We start from the raw sequence: 26,113 nt of genomic DNA on the forward strand, positions 1-26,113 counted from the left end.
GAAAATCAGGTCATTTTTTGTATTTTCATAAGCTGCAGGCATGTCAGATGGCCTTTTAGTATTGTGTACTGTTTGAAAACTGCTTGTGTCTAAATATGCCATTTCTTTCCTATGCTAAACATTTCCGTAGATTTATAGAGCGAATATAATGATCTGTGATCTGTTTTACTCTTTTGGCAAATTTTATAAGTGGTGGTATATTCCAGTGTCTGTTATTAAACTCCCCCCCCCCAGTTAATAAATGGGCTGTTCCTTAGACTGCTGTCTTCAAGGAAAGGCTATACCATATCTACTTTATGGAGGAATCTCCACACCCTTATCTAGGAATACCACACTCCTCACTAGAGTGTGGCAAATACCTATTGGGTTCCCCTAGCTATGTAACAGATTAACTCTCCTGGCTAAACATACGTTTTGGTGGGGTCGTCTGGAAACCCAGTGACTTCATCACTGTGTCGATCAGCTGGCGCTGAGCTATCTATGCAGCAAACAGGGCTCCCTCACTATACATCTTAATTTCACATGGAGTGAGTTCTTCAGGTTAAAAAAAAATCAAATGCCCATTGAAAACATATACTTCAAACTGTACTAATGTTTTTCCAAAGGTGGTTTACCTTTATGAAAACTGTATATGACAAACATAAAGCATGTATGTGAAGCTCATACAGAATATGTGTCTAATGCACAATTATAGGATCATCCTGTTGGATTTAATGGCTTTATATCATACTAAGTGCAATTATCGGCTTTTGAATACTTGAAATTCTCGATGCACTTCTATGAGGATTTAAAACACTATTTTCAGATGTAATCTGTATGTTATCAAATTCATGGCTTTATAGCAGTTAAATTCAGAGCTTTACATGTTTGCTGATTAAACCCAAAAGTTTATTAATATGCAAGAAAATAAGAAGATGGATGGATGGATGGATGGATGGATGGATGGATGGATGGATGGATGGGAAGTGTTTTACTTAAAGGCTTCCTGGCCTTGTAACAGGCAATATTTTATGAAATGACATTTCATGTTTTTAAAAGTGTATTCAAACATGTCATTTATTATTCCTAAAGCTGATACACCAATTGAAGAATTCACACCAACGCCAGCCTTCCCTGCTTTGCAGTACCTGGAATCAGTTGATGAAGGAGGGGTAGCATGGCAAGCTGGCTTGAGAACAGGAGACTTTTTGATAGAGGTAGGAAAATATGGTTATTCCGGTGGGGATGAAAAATGCTATCCTGGTTTAGGAACACTGGTCTTTCTGCTATTGACAGCAAGGCCTACAGGTAGACCTCAACTTACAACCATTTGTTTAGTGACTATTCAAAGTTACAATTCAAAGTGATTTACAGCCAATCCTCACACAACCGAAACGGCATCCCCGTGGTCATGTGATCAAGATTTGGGTGCTTGGCAACCAGCATATATTTACAATCGTTGCAATGTCCTGGGATCATGGAATCATCATTTGCAACTTTCCCAGCCAGCTTCTGGCAAGCCAAGTCAATGGGGGGAAGCTGGATTTACTTAATGACCACATGATTAACTTAACAACTGCAGTGATTCGTTTAACAATTATGGCAGAAAAGGTCATAAACCTGACCACAACTCATTTATCAACTGGCTTGCTTTAACAACATTAATTCTGGTTTCCATTGTGATCGTAAGTCGAGGACTATCTGCAATTAGCTGTTTGATGCCATTACTTTTTGCATATTTGTTTTACTTGTGTTATTTTTAATCCTGTTTTTTTAAAATATTAACACAACTTTTATCATAAAGATGTGTAAAATGCTAGACCTTGGTGTGTCCAACCTTGGCAACCTTGACAACTTTAAGACCTGTGACTGGCTGAGGAATTCTGGGAGTTGAAGTCCACAAGTCTTAAAGTTGCCAAGGTTCAGGGACACCCCTGTTCTAGACAATACATTGTTTTACAAGTGAGAAGCCTCCAGGAGAGTGTCTGTTAAATTAATTCTTTCTTTACTTTGGGTACATTTAATTTTAAGAAGAAATGAATTTTATTCTTGTGGATAATACTGTGGATAAAAATGAGTTCTCGCTATTAGATTTATTCCCATAAATAGCAGCAAAGTAAGAGCCATTTGGCGTAAAGGTAGTAATTCCATCTTTATGATAGCAGACACTCCAAAATTTTCTCCCTGGCATCATTGGAAAACTTTGTATATTCATTTTAATGATAGATATCCTGGAGGTCGATTGGTTTTTAATCACTTGAAAGAGAAAAATGTATCAAATTATTAGGCATCAGAGAGTAATTGTATAAACATGTTTCACAAAAAAGGAGCAGAATTTTATCAGATATCTGATTCCAAATGTTTATTTTCAAATATAATTTCCAAATTTAAGGTACTTGTTTTTCTTAAGTTTGTGCATGCGACACCCAGATTAAGATACCTGTACATTTTAGCCTATAATCGGTGGTAAACCAGACTTCAGATATAGAAACTCAGATCTTTCAGATTTCTTAACATTATGTTTGGGCATTTATATTTTCATTTAGCTAATTTATTGTCTTGGTTATATTGATTTTAGCCGTATGTATTGGAATAAAATATATTGGATGTGTGGTCTTTCTGTTTGTATAATCTCTGAATATTTGTCTTTAGACATTTTGTATAGTATTAATTTGCAGGTTGGTTTTCATACTGTTGACCATTTGCTATTTAGAGAATTTATTTAGGAGATTGTTGCATGGATATTAACATTTAAACTTCAATTTCAAGGGTATTTAAATGTTTAGTTGTTGTTCATAATGCAGTAACTAACCACATGTGTGTGACAGAATATACTGCAAAGGATTTGCCTATGGTGGTCATAATTTAGACATGACTAGGCAGACCTGAAAACTGAACATGGTCTGTAAGATTTTGAGACTTTGCTTTGTGAATATTTAAAGTATTTTTGGGCATCCTGAGGTTTCAGAATGAAGAATGTGTAGATTGCTACTCAAGTAACACAAGCTCCAAACCTCTTTCTACTGTGAAAGTTGTTTAATGTGGTTTTGGATGCTGGCCAATGCCACAAACTGTAAGTGTATGCCAGCATTGCAGTGATACCTCTCTTGGGTTGCTAAAAGATATAGAGGAATAATTATCAAGGGTTAGTGTTCAGTAAAATGTAGCATGATAAACTCGGAATTTAAAATTTTTAGGAAAGCATATTGGGCTTTGCGTAGGTTAAGAGATTTTCTAGAAACTTAATTCAAACTTTTGGTTGTACAGATCCATGTCTTTTCAGCTGTACAGATCTTTTTGGAAATGTTTTTTTTTCCCTTTCAACAGCTGTCTTGAGATACAGTGCTCTATATAGACTTTTTTCACTTTAGTTTGTACATGTGTAGCAAGCAAACAAGTGAACTATGTGCTTAGACAACCAGGTTGCAAAGCTTGCATGTTCTTTGGAAGTAAAGCTCATTGGAAACAATGGCATCTAAATAAATTTGAATAGAATTGTTAAGTACTCAGAAATCTATGAAACAAATGTTTCCCTTTCAGATGGAATGTCTGCATTGTACAGTGGGCAGAGTAATAAATTATCATAATTTGGGAACTGAATAACACCTTTAGCAGTTCAAGTAACCGAAAGCAATACAATGGGAGTTGATGTAGGGAGGAGGAGGAGCAGTGGTGGGTTCCGGCCGGTATGGCCATACCAGTAGTAGCTGGGAGCAGCTGCCAACAGTGGCTCATTTGCCCACCTGCCCGCCCACGTTCTATACCTGTTTTTAAAGCCACCGGCCAATTGTGCCTATGTGCACAGTGCGCGGTGCCTGCGCGACCTCCGACAAGCAGCTGGGTGTCACAGGGGCTGTGGAGTGCGCATGCACAAACAGGATGGCCGGCCCCATACGCAGTGTACTGGTAGCGATAAAGGTGGGATTAAAAAACAAGTAAAGAAGAAAGAAGAAAAAGAAATGGAAACTGTCCCAGATGAGCATAGGCATGGTCAGGGAATATCTCACAGATATTATTGTCTGTGAAGATTTACAGTACAAGTTCCTAGATCTCAAACACAGAACACTATATCACCTTATTTTGTAACATTTTGTCAAAGAAATTCTTTTTTTTTCTTTTAGAAATGCTATTAATTTAATGTTGTGTCAGATTTTGTTTATTTTGGACATTATCTTTAAGAGTCATGGTGAAAGTATATTTCTATTTATGTAATAGAACCTCTTATTTCTCTTCCCGTCCATCCCCAAATCACCACTGCGTTGCATCCTATCAGTTCTGGATGACCCTCTAATCTTTTGCAGCAAATCTCTGGAGAAAAAGAGAATTTGTTCCAAAGTATGATAGAAATATAGCTTTCACCAGCTGGTTACTTTTGGATACATCCCAAGATGTTAACACTTTTGCTTAGTACACAGTTCAGTTTTTCTATTAAGTCCCGTTATTTTTAAAGATTGCTAACATGATCAAATTTTAAAATAAGTCTGTATATTACCATTTTTCACCCTACTGAAAAGAGAACTCTGCAAAGATTGGCCACTTCAGCCATTTTTTAAAAAAGAATATACCCAAAAAATTGGCTGAGTCACTCTGTCTTTGGCAGTGGAAAAATAACAACTGGCACTCTAGTTCGTAAGCAAAGCCTGTCCCACTTAATGCCCATGATGAATGATCAGTTGCCTGCACTTTTAATTGCCACATTAATGTTGCACAATATTAATTCTAAATTATAACATAGGAATCATTAACATTATATTTTAAATACATTTGTTAATGAGGAATAGTTTTCTGAATTCACAATTTTTCTGCTAGGATGTATTTAAGGAAGTTGCTTGGATTTTTTTTTAAAATTGCATACATATTTCATCTGAAGAACAATTAATTCCAGTAAGAACACTAAGTAAGGTTCACATGTTCTTTTCACTGCTATGAAATTGGATTATGATAATTTTGGCAGTGACTGGCCTTAATGCTTGTTGCCAAGTGATAGAAAATTCTCAGTGACTCAGATATTTATAATATTATATGCTTGTCCTCAACCTCAGGGACATAGCTGGAGTACTGTTATTGTAAAGGAAAAGTAAACTTTTAAATAATGTGTTATTTCATACAGGTTATTAATCTTGCATCTTTTGTTTAAATGCATTTTAAACAAAAACAAAATAATGTTATATGTTGTGGCCCAGCCGGTGCCGGTGCCGCTGCCACCAGACTCCGACAGCGAGGTGTCCTCTGAGTCGGCTCAAGAGGAGGTGGGGGACCCTGGACAGGGTTCCGACACTGAGCAGGGCGCAGAGAGGCTGGTTGGCCACCAGGGGGCGCCTGAGGCATGGAGCAGTGGTGAAAGCCAAAGGAAGGGGGCTCCTGATGTCATGCCTTGGAGCAGTGGGGAGGAGTCACAGGACAGTGAGTCAGACAGCAGTGAGCTATTAGATGCTCGTTACCGACGTGCTACCCGGCGTAAGGAGCAATTGAGCAATTACCGGAGGTAATGGCTCTCAGCTGCTGATCATTAGACTCCTCTCCAGACTATAAAGGGACTGCTTGTGGACACACCCTTTGCAGGAATCAACTGATCATTGGAGTTGGAGAAGCTCAGATCTGTGTCGTACTTTGGCAGGCTGGATTGCTGCTAAAGGTTTTACCTGGATTACTGTCAATCTGTTCCCTGGACCTTGGCTGCTAAGGTGATTATCTGGAGCTTGGTAGCTGGATTGCTGCCAAGGGGTGTCGCTGTAGCTGGATTTCTGCCCAGAGTGCTATCTTGACCTTGGCAGGCTGGATTGCTGCCAAGGTGGAACCTGTATGTCAATAAACATCTTTGAAGAGACTTTGTGTCGGAGTGTCTTGTATACAAGAGGAGGGGGGTCAGAACAGTTATATATGCATTATAAATGTTTATTTCAAATTATTCTTCCAAAAGTTTATTTCCTGATTCAGAAATGAAGTTAAAACCACGAGGTATAAAAATAAATCATAGATGTTGGTGTTCGACTATTAAATTAGAACAGCACTGCAAACATAATGAAAACTTTAAAAGCCTGTGAGTCTTTGGTAAGAGAGTCTTCAGTTGATACTGCAAAGTTTACAAGGTAGATGCCAGTTAAACTTTTTTGTGGAGGATGTTTCCATGTCTGGCACTTTTAGCAATAGCACTTAGACTTATATACCGCTTCACAGTGTTTTACAGCCCTCTCTAAGCGGTTTACAGAGTCAGCATATTGCGCCCAACAATCTGGGTCCTCATTTTATCCACCTCGGAAGGATGGAAGGCTGAGTCAACCTTAAGCCGGTCGGAATCAAACTCTTGGCAGTGAACAGTGAGTTAGCCTGCAGTACTGCATTCTAGCCACTGTGCCACCATGGCTTCTAGTGTTACCACAGCTCCTTTAATAGTACCATGTCTTTTTTTTAAAAAAAAGCTTCCTCTCCCAGTGACCATATCATTTATTTGTGTGCACAAGAAGCTGACTTTGTAGTGGCTTCTTTGTGACAATCTTACTAGTTGATTCATGCTTAATGATTGTTGCATGCTTAATGTGACAATCATTGTCTGGCTATATATTTATAGTGAATGTATTCCATTAATTATAAGTGTTGTTCTTTAGTAGACCATTTTTGCAAGGTCAGCCAATCAAGGCTTCCAAATATATACAAATACTTTGTTAGAGTATGTTCAGCATGTTTATTCCTTCTTGGGTATCAGTTCTGCTACTTTAGATGCATTCTAGTATTCTGGTTTTGTGATTTTTCTGAAATTTGAATTGTGTGCTTTTTCAAAAAAAGCTTACTGGCAACACTAGCCTATATAGTGCTGAGAGCCAAACTGCTATATATACTTTTTAAAAATCCTTAACAAGGATTCTTATCTTATCTGGATTTATTTTTTAATTTTTTTAAGTGTGAGAAGTTTTGTTCAGTTATCTTACCTATAGAAATAATTGGTTTTGAGAGGGGGGGAGAGAAAAGCAATTAAAATGTCACTTTGCCCCTTCACTGCTCATTGTACTGCCCAGAAATGAAGAATAAAATGTAATAAACAATAAGGATGAATAATAATAAAAAGAAACTACATAACAAGCCGTTAATATATTTTGCCACTGTGCTTACTGGGTAAAATAAAATAAAATGAATGGGACACATATAGTCTTGGATTCTGTGACCATGCTCTCTTTGCCCTAGAGTTCTCCCACCACAGCAGGGAGGTAGACTCTATTTAATCAGCCCATCCCAGGCAACAGCAAGAGCAGTAGCACTTATATACCGCTTCACAATCCTTTACAGCCCTCTCTAAGCACTTTACAGAGCCAGCATATTGCCCCCAACAATCTGGGTCCTCATTTTACCCACCTCGGAAGGATGGAAGGCTGAGTCAACCTTGAGCCTGGTGAGATTTGAACTGCCAAATTTCAGGTAGCCAGCAAGCAACAGAAGTAGCCTGCAGGACTGCACTCTAACCACTCCGCTATCTGATGAACCCAGTGTGGTTTCAGAGGCAGCTTGGGTTTCCCCCTAAAAATCTGCTACACGGCTCTGCAGAAGCTGTTGTTTCAACTTGGAATGTGCAAATTGGAATGTGGATCCTATCACACTCTTTGTGCTTTGTGCTTGGATATCCTAGAGTTTCTTGGTTTACTAAGCGGCTCAGAGAGATGGAGTGACATAAGAGTGTCATTGGAGAAAGACAATAACAGATGAGGACTGAGCATATGTAGGAGCTTATACTAAGACTTAATGTTGTGGTGATAAGGGGGGGTAAAGTGTAATTACTTCTCTGATCTCATTGCATCTACAAGTAGCAGACCAGTTTCCCTATATTGAGTAACCAGGTTCCTTTTGCGTGAGGAGGAGCTGAGGAAGCCTTAGCGGGGTTGCTATGAGTATAGTCACACTATCTGTCAGATAAAATAACTCAACTGTGCTCACATTGGACTCTGGCTGGAGGAATCCCCTGAGCCTTGTTATCTGGAAAAAGTTTGAGCCAATTGTTCTCAAGGAAATGGACAGTGTCCTTGGAGCTGGGAGCTTAGCCACCAGTGTTATGGACCGAAGCCCCTACTGGTTGGTCAAGGTCTTCAGGAAGTGACATATGGTTGACTCCAAGACTGATTAATACCTCTTTATGGTGAAGGCAATACTGCCTGCTCTGAAGGAGGTGGTAGCTCAAGAGGCCATCCTTGGACCTCACAGTATTAAGACAAGTTTCATCCATCCTTTAATCTTCCCTTTATAGTGAAGGTTGTTGTGAGGATGGTTGGCACACAGCTACAAAGGCCCTGGATAAAGTGTGTTATCTAGACCATTTTCAGGCTACGAGACAGCACTGAAGTAGCATTCTAGTCCTCTTAAATCTTTCAGCAGCTCTCAATACTATGGAGCATGGTATTTTTCTGGACCCACTAAAGAATTGGTAGTGGGAGTTATTGTATTGCAGTGGTTCTATTTCCTCTGTGGCTGGTTGTAGTAAGCATTGGTAGCAGAGAAGAGGTTGAGCCCTAAGCTTCTGAAATGTGGATTACCTTAGGGCTTTTTACTTCTCCTTTCCCACATTCACATCAAACTGCAGGGTAAGCCATCTGTTGGTATAGGGTGCATATAAATACCCATCTCTAGTCAGACAGGCGATACTGTGGGGGTGTTGATCATGTGGCTGTAAGGGTTTGGATGGGGAGGAACCAGCTTCAACTCAACCCTGTCTGCTTGTTGTCAATTGAATGGAAGAAGGCACTATGATGGCTGAAACAGTAAAAGCAGATTTTCTAGTGATAGAAAATTGACTTCATTTGGATGAATGTTTCTCATTTTATGCCCTTAGCCTCTCAGGAAAATTAGACCATTAAAAGGTGGAAAAAATTTGCTAAATATAGTAAAAAGTAGCAGAAAATTATGGCTGTAGTCCATTAAGTACCCATAGTTTTATTATTTTAGACACAAATATGATGAATTAGCAGCAATAAATTGTTTTACTACTGTGCATGCACTAGACCAATTACCACACATATACCACAAGCTATAATAAATTCCTAAAATCAAAGAAAATACAAAAGTAGGACTTTTTTGCATTCATTGCTTAACATCCAAGTCATACTGTAAATTGTTTATTTGATTTTGGCACTACCTGATTCAAGATTGACTCTGGAATTGTGTACAAGCAGTAGTGAGCATTACATTGACAAGGTGTAATTGGGTCTTCATGCAAATCCCATTTAAACTATTATCTGGAAATATACAAGTATATGTTTCTTAAACTATGTTTCTTAAACTATGCATGAGATCTAGTTTAGGGTAGGTGCTAAGGCACTAGGCTAGGGATTTGGGAAACTGTTCTAGTCTTTTCATAAGCTCAAATTTGGCTGAGTGTTGGGATGAACACTCTCATCTATAGAAAAAGAAGGGAATGGCAAACCACTTCTGAAGTTTTACCAAGAAAATTTATCCAGGAAAATGCCAGGAGTCAAGATTGATTGAAAGGCATAACTTCAAATTAAGATAATCCCACTCATTGACTTCTATGTTGGGCAGCTCTGCTCTAATAAATATATAATTTATTTATATTTGTCAGTTCTTATGTACAGTATCATCATCTTTTGGAGATATGGTCTAAGATGCACACTTTTTATGAGCAAACATCTCTACTGAAGTTTCTAAAATGTTGGTAAATTTTGCAGTGCTGCAATTGATATCAGAAGCCAAGGGATTTCAATGTGTTTAACCCAGCTGTCTCTGATTGTTTGCGGGAATAGTGCTATTTACTTTCTGTAATTATGTCATTAAAAGTTAAAATGTTTCTTCTGTTCAGTCATGTCTGACTCTAGGGGTGGTGCTCATCTCCATTTCTTAGGTGAGGGAGCCAGCGTTGTTGGTGGACACTTCTGTAGTCATGAGGCCAGCACTTAGAATGCTGTTTCCTTCCCCCCAAAGTACCTTTAGCATGCTTTTGAATTGTTAGGTTGGCAGAAACTAGGGCAAGGATGGGAGCTCACCCCATTGTGTGACACTTGGGTCTAAAACCTATTATTATTATTATTTATTTGACTTATCAGTCGCCCCCTCTCCGCAAAGGGACTCGGGGCGACGTACAATCAAAACAAATATACAGATGTGGCATGGAGGAGGTGACATCAATGCTTAACAAATAAGATTCCAATAAAAAGCCACTAGGTTAAAATAAATAACAATAAATTAAAACAGTTTAAATAATTTAAAACCCCAAAATTTACATTTACCATAATTAAAATTGCCAGGGTGGTTAGAAAGTTCTAGTTTAAGCCAGGCCGGCTAGTTGGAACAGGTGGGTCTTGAGTTTCGTGCGGAAGGAGCGGAGATCGGTCGTTATCCTGATGTCTGGGGGGAGGTCATTCCAGAGGGCTGGGCCCATCACAGAGAAGGCCCTACTCCTGGGCGCCGCCCTCTGACACTGTCTGGTGGACGGCACCCGGAGGAGTCCCTCTCTGTGAGAGCGAATTGGTCGCAGGGATGTATGGGGCAGAATGCGATCCCGCAAACCTGGGCTGGCAGCTTTCCAGCTGAGCAGTTCAGTATCTTTAACCACTGAGCCATTGCGCCCTGCACAATTATATCATTATAATTATATTTTAAAAGACCCTCAACCTTTTACTTGTCACTTTATTCTCATTTGTTCCTTTTTTTTATTCTACTTATTTGCTGTACAAATGTGTATTTTCTTTTTTCCTTTAATATAGCCTTTGATAATACATTTATAAATCAATAAAAATTCCAAATTTGAAGTCCTTTAAAAATGTCTGCCTATGCCAACTTGCTGCACCCATTTCATGAAGGAAACTCTCGTAATTTATAAAAGAAGCTGGCAACACAGAGTCTGCTTTTGTATTTTCAGACAGCATGGCTGGTAGCTCACCAAAACTAAAGAAGTCACTTTTTAAAGTGATTGTTTTGAAGCATATTTTAAGGCCTGCAGCTGCCATATTACCAGAGGTGGTATTCAGCAGGTTCTGACCAGTTCTAGAGAACAGATAGTGGAAATTTTGAGTAGTTCGGAGAACTGGTAAATACCACCTCTGACTGGTCCCGCCCCCATCTATTCTCTGCCTCCTGAGTCCCAGCTGATCGAGAAGAAATGGGGATTTTGCAGTAACCTTCCCCTAGGGTGGGGAGGGAGTGGAGATTTTACAGTCTCCTTCCCCTGCCACGCCCACCAAGCCACCCCCACAGAACCCGTAGTAAAAAAAATTGAACCCCACCACTGCATATTACTATTTGTATCTGTATATATGAGATGCATTTACAGTATAGGTATTCCTCAACTTATAACTACAATGTTTCTGTTGCTAAGTGAGACACTTGTTAAGTGAATTTTGCCCCATTTTACGACTTTTCTTGCTGCAGTGAATCAACTGTGAATCAACACAGTTGTTAAGTTAGTAACACGGTTGTTAAGTGAATCTGGCTTCCCCATTGATTTTGTCAGAAGCTCGCAAAAAGTAATCACATGGCCCTGGGACACCGCAACCAACATAATTATGAGTCAGTTGCCAAGCCTCTGAATTTGGATCCTGTGACCATGCGGATGGAACAACAGTTATTCAAACTTACTGCAGTAAGTTTAAAAAATGGTCTTAAGTCAATTTTTTTCAATGCCATTCAGGGGTGGGATTCTACCAGTTCGGGTGAATCTGTAGCTCCGAAGATCAGCTGGGAGCAAACTGGTTCACTCCCACAAGCAAGTGGCCCTTCGTGCGTGTCCCTGCGCTTTACCTACCTTTATCTTCTCTGCTGCGCCTCAGCTGTTTTCTTTCCCAAGCAGCAATCCAGAAGGTAAGTATTCTCTGAACTGCTCAGGCACACGTAGCGCGCGTCCTGGCATGCGCTCACCGAACCGGTAGGATCCCGCCCCTGGTGCCATTGTAACTTTGAACGGTCACTAAATGAACTGTTGTAAGTCAAGGGCTACCTGTATAGATGCAGATATATAGTAGTTGGAAACATTCAAGCAATCAACTGCTTGGAATTTGTTGGAGGTAGGAATTTCCTCTGGCTGCAAATTGCAGGTTTCCGAGGAGCAATTTTTCTTAGGACTACAGCAGGGGAAGAGAGTGCTCTTGAAAATCCCTCTCAGTGTCCTTCTTTCTCTTGAAATGCTGATAATTACAAGCCTTCCCTCTCCAGCAGCTATTTCTTCTTCTTTTTAAACAGTGCACATGAAAAGCAAAGGCACATTTAATTCTACATCCAATTTGATCATGAATATTAAGTACTCATGATACTCAGGATGGGGGCCTGTTTGCTAATTATAGAATAAATGTGTACTGAGATACTTTCTCATCTTTATATATTGACATTAGATTGAATTGAATTGAGCTCAGAAACAAGGGAGCTGCCCGTGGGAATGAATGAACACTATTAAGCTCCTTACTAAATACACCAAGTAAAGGCAACGTAGAAGGTTTTTTTTTTGTTGATAATCTTTTCATATGTGCTTACATGCATTTTTATGCCTCCTGTTCTAATAACCTTAGGCAGGAACCAAATCAACTACCAAATCAAGAGACAGTAGTTCCTAAGAAAAATATTAGGAATTATTAATAAAACATTGCTGACATTATTTTCCCTGCCTGAATGCCATCCTAAAGAAAAGCATCTTCGCTGTTTTTCTAAAGATACTGTAAATATTGGATGTATTTTTGATCTCTCTCTCTCTCCTGGTCTCATTCCTGTGCCCCAGTTTAATTTTGTAATTTCACATACAAAAGCAAATACAATCAAATATGTATCCCTAAAAATGTATTAACTTTATATCAATTGTATAACTAGGATTTCCATGAAACAAAATCCTCATGTGAATCTTATTACATTTAAAAATCTGTTTACAACTGTAATTGGATTGAAATAATAGATGCAGTGTCAATACAGTCTGCATACAGTCTCTAATATAAACATAACTTTGATTGTGCAGACTAGAGGGACTTTTAGACAGAGGTACAGATTTGATCACATCTTGAGTTGTGTCTTGGTGATCAAATAATTCTGTTCCTTTTTATTTTCCATTGTGTGAGTTCCTGGCCTCCCCTTTACTGTAGTTGTATGGTTTGTTGGATGGGAACCCCTATTTGCAGAAAGTGAATCTCATTAAGGAAATGAAGCACTTGATACTTTTGTCAGGCTCTGGGAACACTGTCATGGGCAGCTTCTGGTTTGACCCACCCTCTAGTGCCCAGTATCTAGCCATTATGACTGGATGTCAGCACCATCTTAAAGATTACAAATACAGAACAGTAGGTAGCTCAACAGTTGCCACTTCGAAAAATACTTTTTTGTAGACAGACATGTTTCTCAGAGCAGAAAAAGCTTTTGTTTTGAGTACAAAACTAAAAAGTCAATATAAAGTGATTATTGCTAGTTAGCAAATTAGCTCAGATTGGTTGACTGCTTACTACTTAGTTTCATCGTAATACGTTGAACCTGTTGAGGAAAAGTTGTATTTCCTGATTTCTTCCATATCTGCTGCGCAATATGTCCAGATATTTGTTTCACAATGATAGAATTGTATCGTCTTTGTTCAGAAAAATGCATTTATAAAGAGAACATTTTTATATGTGGTTGTTGCTGAGTTATGCTCTTCTTCCTGGGCATATGGGCTGGACTGAGTCTAAGACAGTTAATAAATTTTTCCTGTGTTGCAGTTGGTATTGGAAGCCATGGGTTTCGACTGATTTAAGTGTAGAGTTCCTGGTTATTTGTGGGACCATTAAGGTGCCTATTTACTGTCTTCTTACTGTTGTCATGCTTTTTTAAAACAAAAATCTCTCTTATTTTATTTTAACATGTTTTACTTGTAACTTTGCTATATTTATTCCTTTTGTTAAACTTACTAGTCTCACAAATATGTGTGTGTGTATATAAATATTTAATGTAGTCTTTGACTCTCAATTTATTACTTAATCAATGAAAGTTCTACTTGCAACATTGCTGTCTCCACCAGCCTGGTTATACAAGAAGCTGGCAGCACTGGCTCTGCTTATTTATCCTCATTTTATGTACTTTATCTCTATTCATTGAACAGCCATCTATCATCAACATACATACAGGCTTTTAGTTTGATGTGCACTGAAAACAATTATTATGACAGATTCTGATATTCATTTTAGTTTTTGCATTCATAATTAAATCTATGTCTTCACTTTTCTACATTGTCTGCTCCAGAGGATCAAACTAATTTCAGTTGAATCCATTGTATCTATTTGCCTCCACAAGAAATTTCTTTTGTTTTCCTCATTACTTTATACACTTTATCAATTGCTCTCTTACATTCCAAGTAATAATTTTCCATTTGTTATGGTTGGCCCAAAATGGGCCTATAGAAATTCATCTCCACCACCCCTAATAGGTTTCATCAGTTGAAGCTTTCATATTTTTAATATTGTAGTAAGATAAGGAAACTACAGACTGGATTAGATCCCTAGTCATAGATGCCCCAAGGGCAGCACTTGGAGACTGCTCTTGCATGCTATTATTTGTTTTTGTTTCTGAATAATACACAATCCCAGATCTTGTGGTCTCTATAGATTATGGTAATATGGCAATACTGCATTCAGTTCTGGTCGCCACGATGTAAAAAAGATGTGGAGACTCTAGAAAGAGTGCAGAGAAGAGCAACAAAGATGATTAGGGGACTGGAGACTAAAACATATGAAGAACATTGTTGTTAAACTTTGTTCAATAAATTATAATTAAGTTAACCATAGATAGAACTCTAATTAAAAAACCATTAACTTGTCTGTGTGTGTGTGTGTGGGTGGGTGGGTGTACAAAGCCAAGCTCTCTCATAAAATTTCATTCTACTGTTCATCACTATCATAACTAAATATTTAAATTATTAGAGTTGGTTCTATAGGTAAACTCACTACCTAACATTTTTAGAATTACTCATATTAACACCTATGAGAAAAGCTCTTCTTCAATACTTGAAAGGCAGCAAAAGAAAATACTTTCTTGCTTTTAATCAAGTCACACCAGATTATTTCCTTGGATACTCTAATTAAGGATAGATTTATTTATCCCTTACACTTGAAACACAGCAGTATATCTGCCCTTCACTTAATATTCACTTAGCTACGCTGTCAGTATATTATCACTCAATTAACAATAAGCAGCTATTCTTGTGACATAGTTCCTCAATTTTTCCAAGGTTTTGTTTTGGTATGAATTTTCTGAGTGCTTGATCATCAGTTTAAGCACTTTGAACCTTCCCTGCTTTGTTTTAAGCAGAAACCTGAAAAAGATGCAGCTGCCTTAAAGAGACCCTGCACATGAAATGCCATGTATCCCAAAGCACTTGAAGGAAAAGCACACGATAGCTGGTGTTGCTGCTGCATTTCCCCCTGATTTGGTGATACAGGAAATTTGATTCTTTTAAAAATGTGCTAAAATATTTTCTGATTTGTTTGTTTGTCTTATGATTTTTATATTTAGTGTAACAATTAATTAATTAAAACCATAGCTTCTGGAGGAAACGTTATTAAAATTGCTGTTGTCGTGTATAACACCTGCTTCTATTAAGATTAGAAAATACCTTGTAAAATGGATGCTGTAGAAATAACTGTGAAAATACCGTTATCCTATGCTAGATAGAAGCAAAAAGTCTATTCTAGATTTTCTGTAAAAAATAAGATTTAATAAACATTTGCTTCTTTACTAAATCAATGTACTTACTTATTAGTTAAAAGCTTGTTGTCTACTGTATTCTGAAAGTATTTGGAAATCATTTTCTGACTTGGAAGAAGTCAAGGATTAAGACACAGCACATTCACAAGGGACTTCCTTAAACATTTCTATATTCTTAGATCTCCAACTGGTTAAATCTCCTAATTTCAGTGTCACTGGGAAATATACAACAGAAGCTGCAATTGGCAAGAAAATCTTTTCCATCCATAAATAATGTTCATCTCTTTTGTTTTCTTCTCGGTTTTGATTTATGCTTTTCATGAGGTTTCTGGTACATAAATCCATTAGCCCCGTCTTTTCCAGTTTGATGTATCTGGAGGTCACTGGCTTGAGGAAATCTGATTTAAATTCTGATAGCTTTTAGCCTTAGAGCCGTTAGAGTAAAGGCTAAAGAGTCATTAATTTTCTGTAGTCCTCCTGTGAATCAATTGTGATATTGAAGCTTATTAATATGAACATCATTAATTCCAACAGAATAATTTAACAGGGAGTATCTTGTTGGAGTAGCACATATTATATTAAATGGCATCTTCATCTGATTAAAAGGTAAAGTGACATACATTTGATAATTATGGGGGGGGAAATTCATGGATTCTCAGAACTGTAGACTTCAAAGACTCGTGGGATAAACCTCTGTCCTAATTAAGCAAGTAATATCTACTGCAAACAAGCAATTGTTGAATATGCATGTTTTCTATTCAGTTGTAGTAACTATTATACAGTTCAATAACTTTTCTGATTCATCTGGAGAATGAAAAGTCACCAATCTATTTTGACATATTTCTTTTGAATGGTTAAGTAATTGAACATTATCAAGTAATTGAACTCAGGGCAACCTGCTACATTTAAATTTTAACAATTGCAAAGATAAAGAAAAAAAGTTAGTTGTTTTTAGTGATACATCCTCCTCTTTCATTTGGATTCCCAATCCTATTTGAACTCTGCATCAAACATTAATAATTGCTATTGGTTTCTAAATGCTAAAAACTATATTCCAGATGTGATTGTTGTGTGAAAAACTGTAACTAACAGAAGTATTCTTGCTTAGTTAAACTTTGTGGATATACACTACAGTCAATTTTGCCTTTGTAGCATAGTCCTCTAGCTTGATCTTATAGGTATCCAGCACTGGAAAAGTATCTCTTATCCAATGCTGCACTAAGCAAAACATTACAGAAAAAACAAAAATACTTTTGCTTTTACTTGCCTAGAAACTAATTGAAGCAAAAGTAATGATACAGTTATTGCATGATTCACAATTAGAGTCTTATGATTAATATTCAGCAAAGAGAACAATAATGAAAGTTACTAGATTGTGTCCAATCCAAAGTTCTCTTTTGAGACAGAAATGACCAAGGTTATATTGCAGAGAAAATGAAGGAAAGAAACAAAAAGAAATAAATAAAGATGGCTAATTTCAAGATAGATAGATAGGCTTCATTACAGTGATGATGGGTACCGTTGCAAGACCCAAGGGGACCAGATTGGGGAGAGATCATCTGGAGAAGGTCTTTCTTCTGTAGTCACTAGAAATCAACACTGATGTGATGCCACTCAATCAGATGCATGTCCAATACAGCTTTAGAACTGTGTTAATTAAGATTACAGTAGACCCAGAGACAGTGACCCAGATTTGGATTGGCATATTGCTTCCTGAAATTAATGTTTATCTAAACAGCCTGATTCCTCTGATAAACAAGGATAACTTTAAGTTTTCGTGGTAAATACATATCAGAGAAAAATTGACTTCATATGGCTTCTCTGGTGGGACATTCCAAAGGGTGGAATATAACAACAGACAAACACAAAAGGGGAAGTAAGGAGACTTCTAGATACAGAATGGCAGCATGTATAGCAATATATATTTGTAGGCTTAGCTTCAGAACCAGGCTGGCTGACTCTTGCCAATCCCTAAAATGTTATAGACTGTTGTCCTAGCCAAATTTGATGCATTGCCATAAATAGTCACTGAAGGCAGATGCCAAAAGATTCTCTACCATAAAAGAATCTGCCCTTGTGATTGATGAGTGACACGTCCTACTATACTAGTACTATTCAACATGCTGAGCTCCTTTAAAAAAAAATATACAATATTTTAGAAAACTTTCTTCATATAAATGATATGTTGTGGTCTCTTTGATTCTTTCCTACTATTGTTTCTATGAATTATGAAGGGATGTATGTATGTATGTATGTTTGTTTGTTTGTTTGTTTGTTTGTTTTATTTATTTATATTTCCCTACACGGGAAAAGACCCGAATACAACAAAACCAATATATATATATATATATATATATATATATATATATATATATATATATATATATATATATATATATATATATATATATTAGTTTTCGTAGATTTTCACGGGTGTAGGTATGCTAGTTTTGTTGTATTCGGGTCTTTTCCCGTGTAGGATTGAGATTGTCTTGGCAACGTTTCAGCAAGATCTCACTTGCCATCTTCAGGCTTGGGCTTAAAATGCGATCAGAGCTGCCGCCTTTCTGTAAATCTTGGTGGGAGGGGATGGGGTGCTGGCTTTGTTTCAGTAAGTGGAATGATTGGTTGTGTGGTTGTATCATGATTGGTAGATTGGTGCTGATTGGTGCTGGCTGTGTGTGCATTGTTGTTTTGTATTGTAACGGCCTGGGTGGTGGGTGGTGTTCGTTTGTTGACTAGGGCTTGTTTCCAGATGTTTGGTAGGCGGGAGGTATCATCACGTTTATTCATGTTGTGGGGATGTTTCTCTATTTCGATGGCTTCCATAAACGGTATAGTGTTTCCTGCCTAGGCAGGGGGTTGGACTAGAAGACCTCCAAGGTCCCTTCCAACTCTACTATTGTATTGTATTGTAATCTCTTGTTGAGGTGTTCTGTTTTGGAGATTAACCTGGCTCCTTCAAAGTTGATTTCATGTCCTGTAGCTTTAAGGTGCTGGAAAAGGGAGGAAGTTTTTTCTTTTTTTCTTACTGCGTTCTTGTGTTCTGTGATGCGTGCATTTATTCTCCTGTTTGTTTGTCCTATATATGTTGCTGGGCAGATTTTGCATGGTATTTCGTAGACTCCTTGGTTTTCTAGCTGGATTTTGTCTTTGGGGTTTCTTAAGATGTTGGCTATTTTTTGGTCAGTGGTGAAGGCTGTCGTGATATTGTGCTTGTGGAGAATTTTGCTGATTTTATCTGTGGTGCCTTTGATGTAAGGGAAGAGGGCGATGCCATTGTCCTGTTCTGTGTCTTGGTTTTTTGGGGGAGTCTCCTTTTGGATTAGGTTGGTGATTGTTTTTCTTTGGAATCCGTTGGAGATTAATACATTTGTGAGTTTGTGTAATTCAATTTTCAGGTGGTCTTTGTCGGCTAGGTGTTTGGTTCTGGAGATGAGGGTCTTGGCTATAGAGTTGATCTGTGCAGGGTGGTGATGGGATTGTGCATTTAAGTAGTGGTTGGTGTGTGCTTTTTTCTGGTAGATGGTGTGTCCTTGGGAGCCATTGGGTTTTTTGTAGATTAGGACGTCCAGAAAGGGAAGTTGGTTGTTTGCTTCTATTTCCATGGTGAATTGTATTTTGGGGTGTAGGCTGTTGAGATGTGTGAGGAAGTTGTCCAGTTTTTCTTTCCCATGTGGCCAAATCACGAAAGTGTCATCAACATATCTAAGCCAGAGTTTGGGTTTGTGTTCAGATTTGTCTAAGACGTTGGTTTCAAAATGTTCCATGTATAAGTTTGCAATGACAGGTGAGAGGGGTGATCCCATGGGTGCTCCTTCTATCTGTTTGTATCTTTGTCCATTATGGATGAAGTATCTGTTGGTTAGGCAGTGGTTGGTCAGGTCCAGGATGTATTTAGGGGGGTTGTGTTTGTTCTGGATGGCTGTCAAGGCTTCTTTTATAGGCACTTGGGTGAAGAGGGATATGACATCGAAACTCACGAGTAGGTCGCTGGGTTGTAGGTTTTGTTTCTTTATTGTTTCTATGAAGTGGAGTGAGTTTTGTACGTGTGAGGTGATGGATTCTGCATAGGGTTGGAGTTGTTTGGCGAGGAATTTGGCAAGATTCTGGAGAGGTGAGCCTATGGAGCTGACTATGGGTCTGAGTGGTATCCCTTCTTTGTGTATCTTGGGGAGGCCATAGAGCTTGGGGCATCTGGAAGATTTCTCTCTGGATTTATCCAGGATTTGAACCCAGTAAGGGTATGGCTAGCTGATGAGAGCTAAATAGCTTGAAATAGATCTATACTAGTCTCCCTTTATTTATTTATCAGCACAAATACAACACAAATATAAAAGGCAACATTAAAAATAAAAATTTGGTTTTCTGCCTGGATGGTTTTCTGTAATGAGCCGAAGGACAGAAAGGGGGAGTAGTGAGCTCCCTCCTATATTTGGACATACATTGCAGTATCCATTCACATAGTCACAATCTAGATCGTGGTGTCAGATTCAAAATGTCACATTGTCATCATGTGACTATCGTGATTTTTTTTTCTCCTTTGCTAAAATGGGGGTGGGCATGGCCAGCGCATGATGCATCCAGCCCGTGGGCAGCGAGTTTGACAACCCTGATCTAGATGCATGGTGCCTGGCTCGCAATGACAAGGTTGCAGTCTATCATAGTCACAGATCATCTTTTGTGATCTTCACTGTCAGCTTCCAATGCCAAGACAATGGGAAAGCCAGCAGTAGGTCATAAATGGAAACTTCATCACATCACATTTAATGATGGTGTGGAATTTGCTCAATTTGTCCCATCTCTTTAATTCTTCTGAAATCCTTTAAGACCTGATTATGCCATCAGGTCTGGGGGCCCAGAAACCTGGAGACATGTTTATTGAGGTTGATGTATTTATACTCTCTTTGCTTGGTGTGTGTGTGTGTATGTGTGTGTGTGTTAAATTAAATAAATAATGGTGGCAGTAGGAATTGCTGTCACTAAGCAACATAGACACATATCATCATGCTTAGCAATGGAAATTCTTGTTCCAACTGATGTTGTTAATGAAGGGCTACCATATTTACGTTTGCCCTATGTAAATCAAATGGAATATATTGCATGAACTGATTGTTATGTGCTACTTGCTGTAGTATTCTATTTTTCATTATCTATGTTATTCTGTTCTAAAATATTATTGCTTTGGGTGTGGAAGGCAAGCAGTTCAAATATTATAAATCAAATTTGTGTTGAGGGTTTAGTCCTGCTGGAACAATTGTTACTCATTGCACATGTGGATTAAGTTGAAATCAACCTTTCTGTTCTTTCTTATACGCCTGAAAGATTTTGGTTGTAAATACTCTATTCATCATAGAGCTACTTTTTCTTTTGATTTTTTTCTAAAGTACTCAGAAATGGTTTTGGAGTCCCAAAAAGGGCAGGACATTTCATAGTCTTCTCTTCAGAATATCCTGCCAAGCATTTTCCCTTAACATGCAACCCCCCAATATTTGTACTAAAACAAACACTAAGTAGTATAAGTTATATCACCATGGAAATTCATTTTTCCCTCAAGCTATCCATATTGTGTTGCATAGAGTTTGAGACTACCTTGTTGCTATCGGTCTATGACTTTCCCTTGAAACCTGACAAGATGTAATCACATGGAATTATTGGTTTATGTAAGCTTGTGAAAACATGTAGATTGCTGATGTCAGTGTCCATATGGCTTGGCTACTCAAACCACAGAGAACAAGAAATGTAGCTGGATCTAGACTGCTAAATCTTGATTTGTAAAACAAACAAACAATGTTTCCCTGCCAGCCATGTCTGACTCTAGGGCATAGTGCTCATCTCTATTTCTTGGTCGAGGGAGACAGCATTGTGTGAAGACAATTTCCATGAACATGTTACCAACACCTACTGCAAAACTATAAATATGTTCCTACAAGGTCTTGTAGTTTTTAAAGGTTGAAGGTGATATACAGGACTATTTGAGAGGTTTTTTTCCTTCATTTTTTCTTCATGTTTATCTTCATTTATTCTTTCTGGTGAAAATTTACATAGTTTACAGCTGCAAAAAACATGGCCTTAATAATACATGTCTTCGTCTGTCTGATGTCTCTGCATTTTAATATTTTATTTAGATTTACTGTAGTCTTTCAAGTAACATATGTCTATTTTATGGCCACAGTCACTATCTCTATGAATTTTTGAGCCTAGGGAAATAAAAGCTGTTACTGCTTCAACTACTTCATTTATTGGCATTGTGTTTTAACATCTTCTCGGGTTCCTCTTTTTTGATTGATTGTTTTTTCATATTGAGGGGCAGTCTGACATTCATTCTCTCTTGTTTCACTTTGAGTGAGAAATTCCTTTTTCACTTCCAGCAGAAATTATTGAAGTAAAATTCTTCTTCTTCTTCTTCTTCTTCTTCTTCTTCTTCTTCTTCTTCTTCTTCTTCTTCTTCTTCTTCTTCTTCTTCCTTCTTCTTCTTCTCCTCCTCCTCCTCCTCCTCCTCCTCCCCCTCCTCCTCCCCCCTCCCCCTCCCCCCTCTCCCCTCTCCCCTCTCCCCTCTCCCCTCTCCCCTCTCCCCTCTCCCCTCTCCCCTCTCCCCTCTTACTAGCATTTGCTGGGATGATGTTCTGGCTTAGTGTTTGAGGAAAGAACCAGATTTTCAGGGTTGTTGGAGTTTTTTTGAAGGATAGTAGTGCAGGGGTTTCCAGATCTGGGGGGAAATGTTAAATTTCATTCTGTTGCTTTCAACTTTTTTCTCAAGCTTACTTCTCTCAGCACTTACCCAATTTTGTGTCATCTCTAAATCTGATGTCCATTCTGCCCACCTCTTTAAATAAGTCATTAACAAAATCATAGGGCCAGGACTGAATATTGTGGTTGCTTTCCTATTAATTGTTATATCATTAATCCCATGCTTAATTAGTTTGCTAAGAAAAATGTCATGGTTCTTTATCAAATGCTTTCTTATAGATCCACATAGTGACTTTCTTCAATGGGCTATAAATTATTTATTACATCTGTATCCTATCACAAATCAAAAAGATACTTTCCATGTTGATTTGGGCAAAACCTTTATAATACACTTGTTATGGTTGGTTGTACAATCAGCCAGGCATTTAGACTAAATTTAAGTTTTTTACCCACCCATCAGGTTCTTCCCAAGGACCTAGGTTAGGCAGATGTTGTTGTGGGTATCATTACAGCATGGAAGCTGTTCCAAGTACAGTCAGCCAGGCATTTAGACTAAATTTAAGTTTTTTACCGACCTATCAAATCATTTCCAAAGAGCAGGGATAGGCAGATATTGTTGTTTGATGGTGTTAAAGATACCACTGCAGTATGTAAGCTATTCCATAACAAAGCTGCCTTTTGCAATTGACTGGTGGTGATTTTATCAATGCCAGTGGTGTTCAAGTGTTTTGGGATTGCATCCAAGGTACCTATTATTATTGGCATGACATTTGCTTTCTTTGCCACAGTCATTCTACTTCTATTTGCAGGTGTGATTTTTTTCAAGTTCTTTTTTTAACCTGTTTCCCTGAAAATAAGACCTCCCTGGATAATAAGCCCAATCGGGCTTTTAAGTGCATGTGCTAAAATAAGCCCTCCCCTGAAAATAAGCCCTCCCCGAAAATATTGCAACACAGCAGCAGCCATGACCATGCTTGCCACCTCCTGCATCTCAAAAATAATAAGACCTCCCAAGCGCTTATTTCATGGATAAAAAAAAAAAAGATTCTATCTTATTTTTAGGAAAACACTGTATTCTGCTGTCTCCAGGTGCTGCAATGTCCACTATTCAGACTTTTTTTTCAACAGATGTTAAGTCTGAGTCTTTATGTGGCATATGGTTGTCTGTTTTACTTCTAATTCCCAGAGTACTTTAGTTTCTTTATTTTCTATTACTTTATCTATTTTGTTGTCCCACCAGTTCTTGCTTACAGGTAAATAGTATTTTTTGTAGGTATTCCAATGCACCATTGTTGCTACTAAATTAAGCAATTCTGGGTGCTTTACAAATTGTTAAAACTTTAACAAGTAACAATAGAGGAAACATAAAAACAATGGAAAATAAATAAACAGACATGAAAGAGTAAACCAACCTGGATAGGAACAAGAAAAAGGGGGGTGGGAAGAGGTGCCAATTGTCCTTGCAAAATGACCGGGGTGAAAAGTCATATCTTAAGGGATCTTTAAGAGCCAAAATATAGTTAACTCTTGATGATGCAGCACTTTTACAATAGGAAAGCAATTGAAATATATGTGATAGTTACCATCTCATAGTCTTTTATAACTTTAGTTTAAAAACATGTACTTTCTTGATTTTGTCACTATAGGAAACAATTGTACAATAGGGAATACTTTCATTATTGTATAACAGTATTTGAAACTGGAGATCTCCTGAAATGTGAAGAGGAAGGAGACTGTATTCACTTTGTTTGGCTGAGTGTATTTTCATTGGTCAATGACTGAAATAAAGTTTTTGTCTATTTATCTGTCATATTCAAATGGTTTTTTTCTGGATATACAGTATATAACACGAGTGTCAAACTTGATCACGTCACGTGACATCATGAAAAGTATCACAATGTTTTTTGCCTTTGCAGAGGCAGGATGAGCATGGCCTGTGTGTGATGCATCCACTCGTGGGCTGCCAGTTTGACATCCCTGGTATATATACGCACGTACACACACACACACACACACACACACACACAGAGTATATGTGTGGGGTTGGTATGGGGGGATGAAGGGTGTACATGCATACATACTAGTTCTCTCTCTCTCTCTCTCTCACACACACACACACACACACACACACACACACACACTCTATCTTCACCCTTAAGACAAAGTCAAGTCCTACAAAATAGCACAAAAATGCAGTTTTGCACAGTTTGGAGAGTATATCATCTTAATAGTTTCTAAGGTCTTTGACTTCAAATCTTGCCCAGAAATATAACCAAAACTCCATAGAACAAAATAAAGCATAACCTAAACTATCAAATCTTATGAGGCTGACAAACTCAGGAAACAGAAACCACTGGTTCTCTGAAAATATTTTTTTTATTTCAGTAGAGTAATGTAATGCAATGTAACAGTCTACCTAAATAATTCTCCTGTACAACTTATACCTAGGTTAATACAGGGGTGGGATCCAACTGGTTCCGACTGGTTTGGGTGAACCGGTAGCTTCGATGATCAGCTGAGAGTGAATTGGTTCATTCCGACAGTCAGGTGGGCTCATCCGTCTGCCCCTGCACTATACTGATCTATATTTCCTTTGTTTGAAGCCCAGCTAATAGCTGCGCCTCAGCTGTTTTACCCACCAAGGCTGCAGTAAGTTTTTGAGCTGTTTTCAAATGCACTGCGCACGCTCAGCGAATCCCATCATTTACACCGGTTGAATCCCGCCACTAGTAATACATTGCAAATTTAATACATTATTGTTAATACTAATTAGGTCAGAGTTATTCTGGGTCGCTCTTTTTCATGCTTTTCCCTCCCTGGACTCAAGCATTCCTTCACTAGGGGGACAATTTCGTCTTTAAGTAGGGTGCTATCTCCTCTGAGTTCCCAGGATCTGTTCATTCACGCTAGTGGCAACTCGGGGGCATTCAAGGATGCTTATGGATGAGAATGGGAGCAAAAGGCTTCCTACTATAGAAGCACTCTTAATTCTGGTAAGAAAGGACAAAAAATATATTTTGAGTCCTAATGTGTTGTATTGTTGGTTTTTGCATATTATTTTTTGCTAGTGGCAATCATTGCACATAATTAAAAATCAACACAAATTAATATAAACATCATTCAAAACATCTCTTTTTTAAAAATTAATTCAGTTGGCACCAGTGAGAATATAAGATGTTTCTCCTAGGCGCTGTTTGGAGTGTCCAAGCACGGGTTAACTTCAGCTTGCTGCCCAAGGACTGAGTTCGAATTTCTTGTAGCTCCGCCCCTTGCTCTCCTCAGAGGCTCAGTTTTTAAAAACTCAGTCGCCCTACAGGACGCTTTTTGGGGTGCTCCAGTCCTTGTGCAGCAAACTGGACCCTCTAGACAGCATAGTGTAGCTCCTTTTTTGTTTTTTTGAGTATAGTTAGACAATTCCTTAGCGTTTGTTATTTTCTTCCTCCTGTCGCTTTAAATAAAAGACTGAGACGCACGAGGCAGGCTGCCTGCAGCGTGGCTTGCCTTCGTTTTCCACGATCGCAGCCGCTCCTCGGGAGGGTCGTTTGGAATCTCCCAACGACCAGAGTGGGGTCAGGTAGGCAGTTAGGGACCCCAGGGAGGCATTAGACTTCCAATTTCTCCCCCGGGGTTGCTCCAGGCTCGAAAAAACGCGCACGGCCGCCATTTTGGATTGCAAAATTGGCACGATTTTCTCCCGGGCTTTTGCCTTTGCCGCGCAGCCTGCTCTCACTGCAGATCGCCGCTGAGAGGATTCCTTAACTCCGGGCCTTGTTCTGGGTCTCCTGACGGGCTCCCCTTCCTCTCT

The 26,113-nt window shown here is 38.4% G+C and overlaps 1 protein-coding gene across 7 annotated transcripts in view; it reads left to right on the top strand.

Moving 5' to 3' along the window:
* The window catches only part of SHANK2 (SH3 and multiple ankyrin repeat domains 2), a 367,712-nt gene that overhangs the window by 216,614 nt on the left and 124,985 nt on the right, over positions 1-26,113 (top strand). For all 7 annotated transcript variants that reach the window (XM_081934542.1, XM_081934546.1, XM_081934547.1 and 4 more), the window contains one exon: positions 1,072-1,196. In XM_081934542.1, the coding sequence (XP_081790668.1) occupies positions 1,072-1,196 (125 nt within the window). The remainder of the gene's footprint in view (positions 1-1,071; positions 1,197-26,113) is intronic.

Source organism: Natrix helvetica (genome assembly GCF_964273705.1).
Source record: "Natrix helvetica genome assembly, chromosome: 1".
NCBI lineage: Eukaryota > Metazoa > Chordata > Lepidosauria > Squamata > Natricidae > Natrix > Natrix helvetica.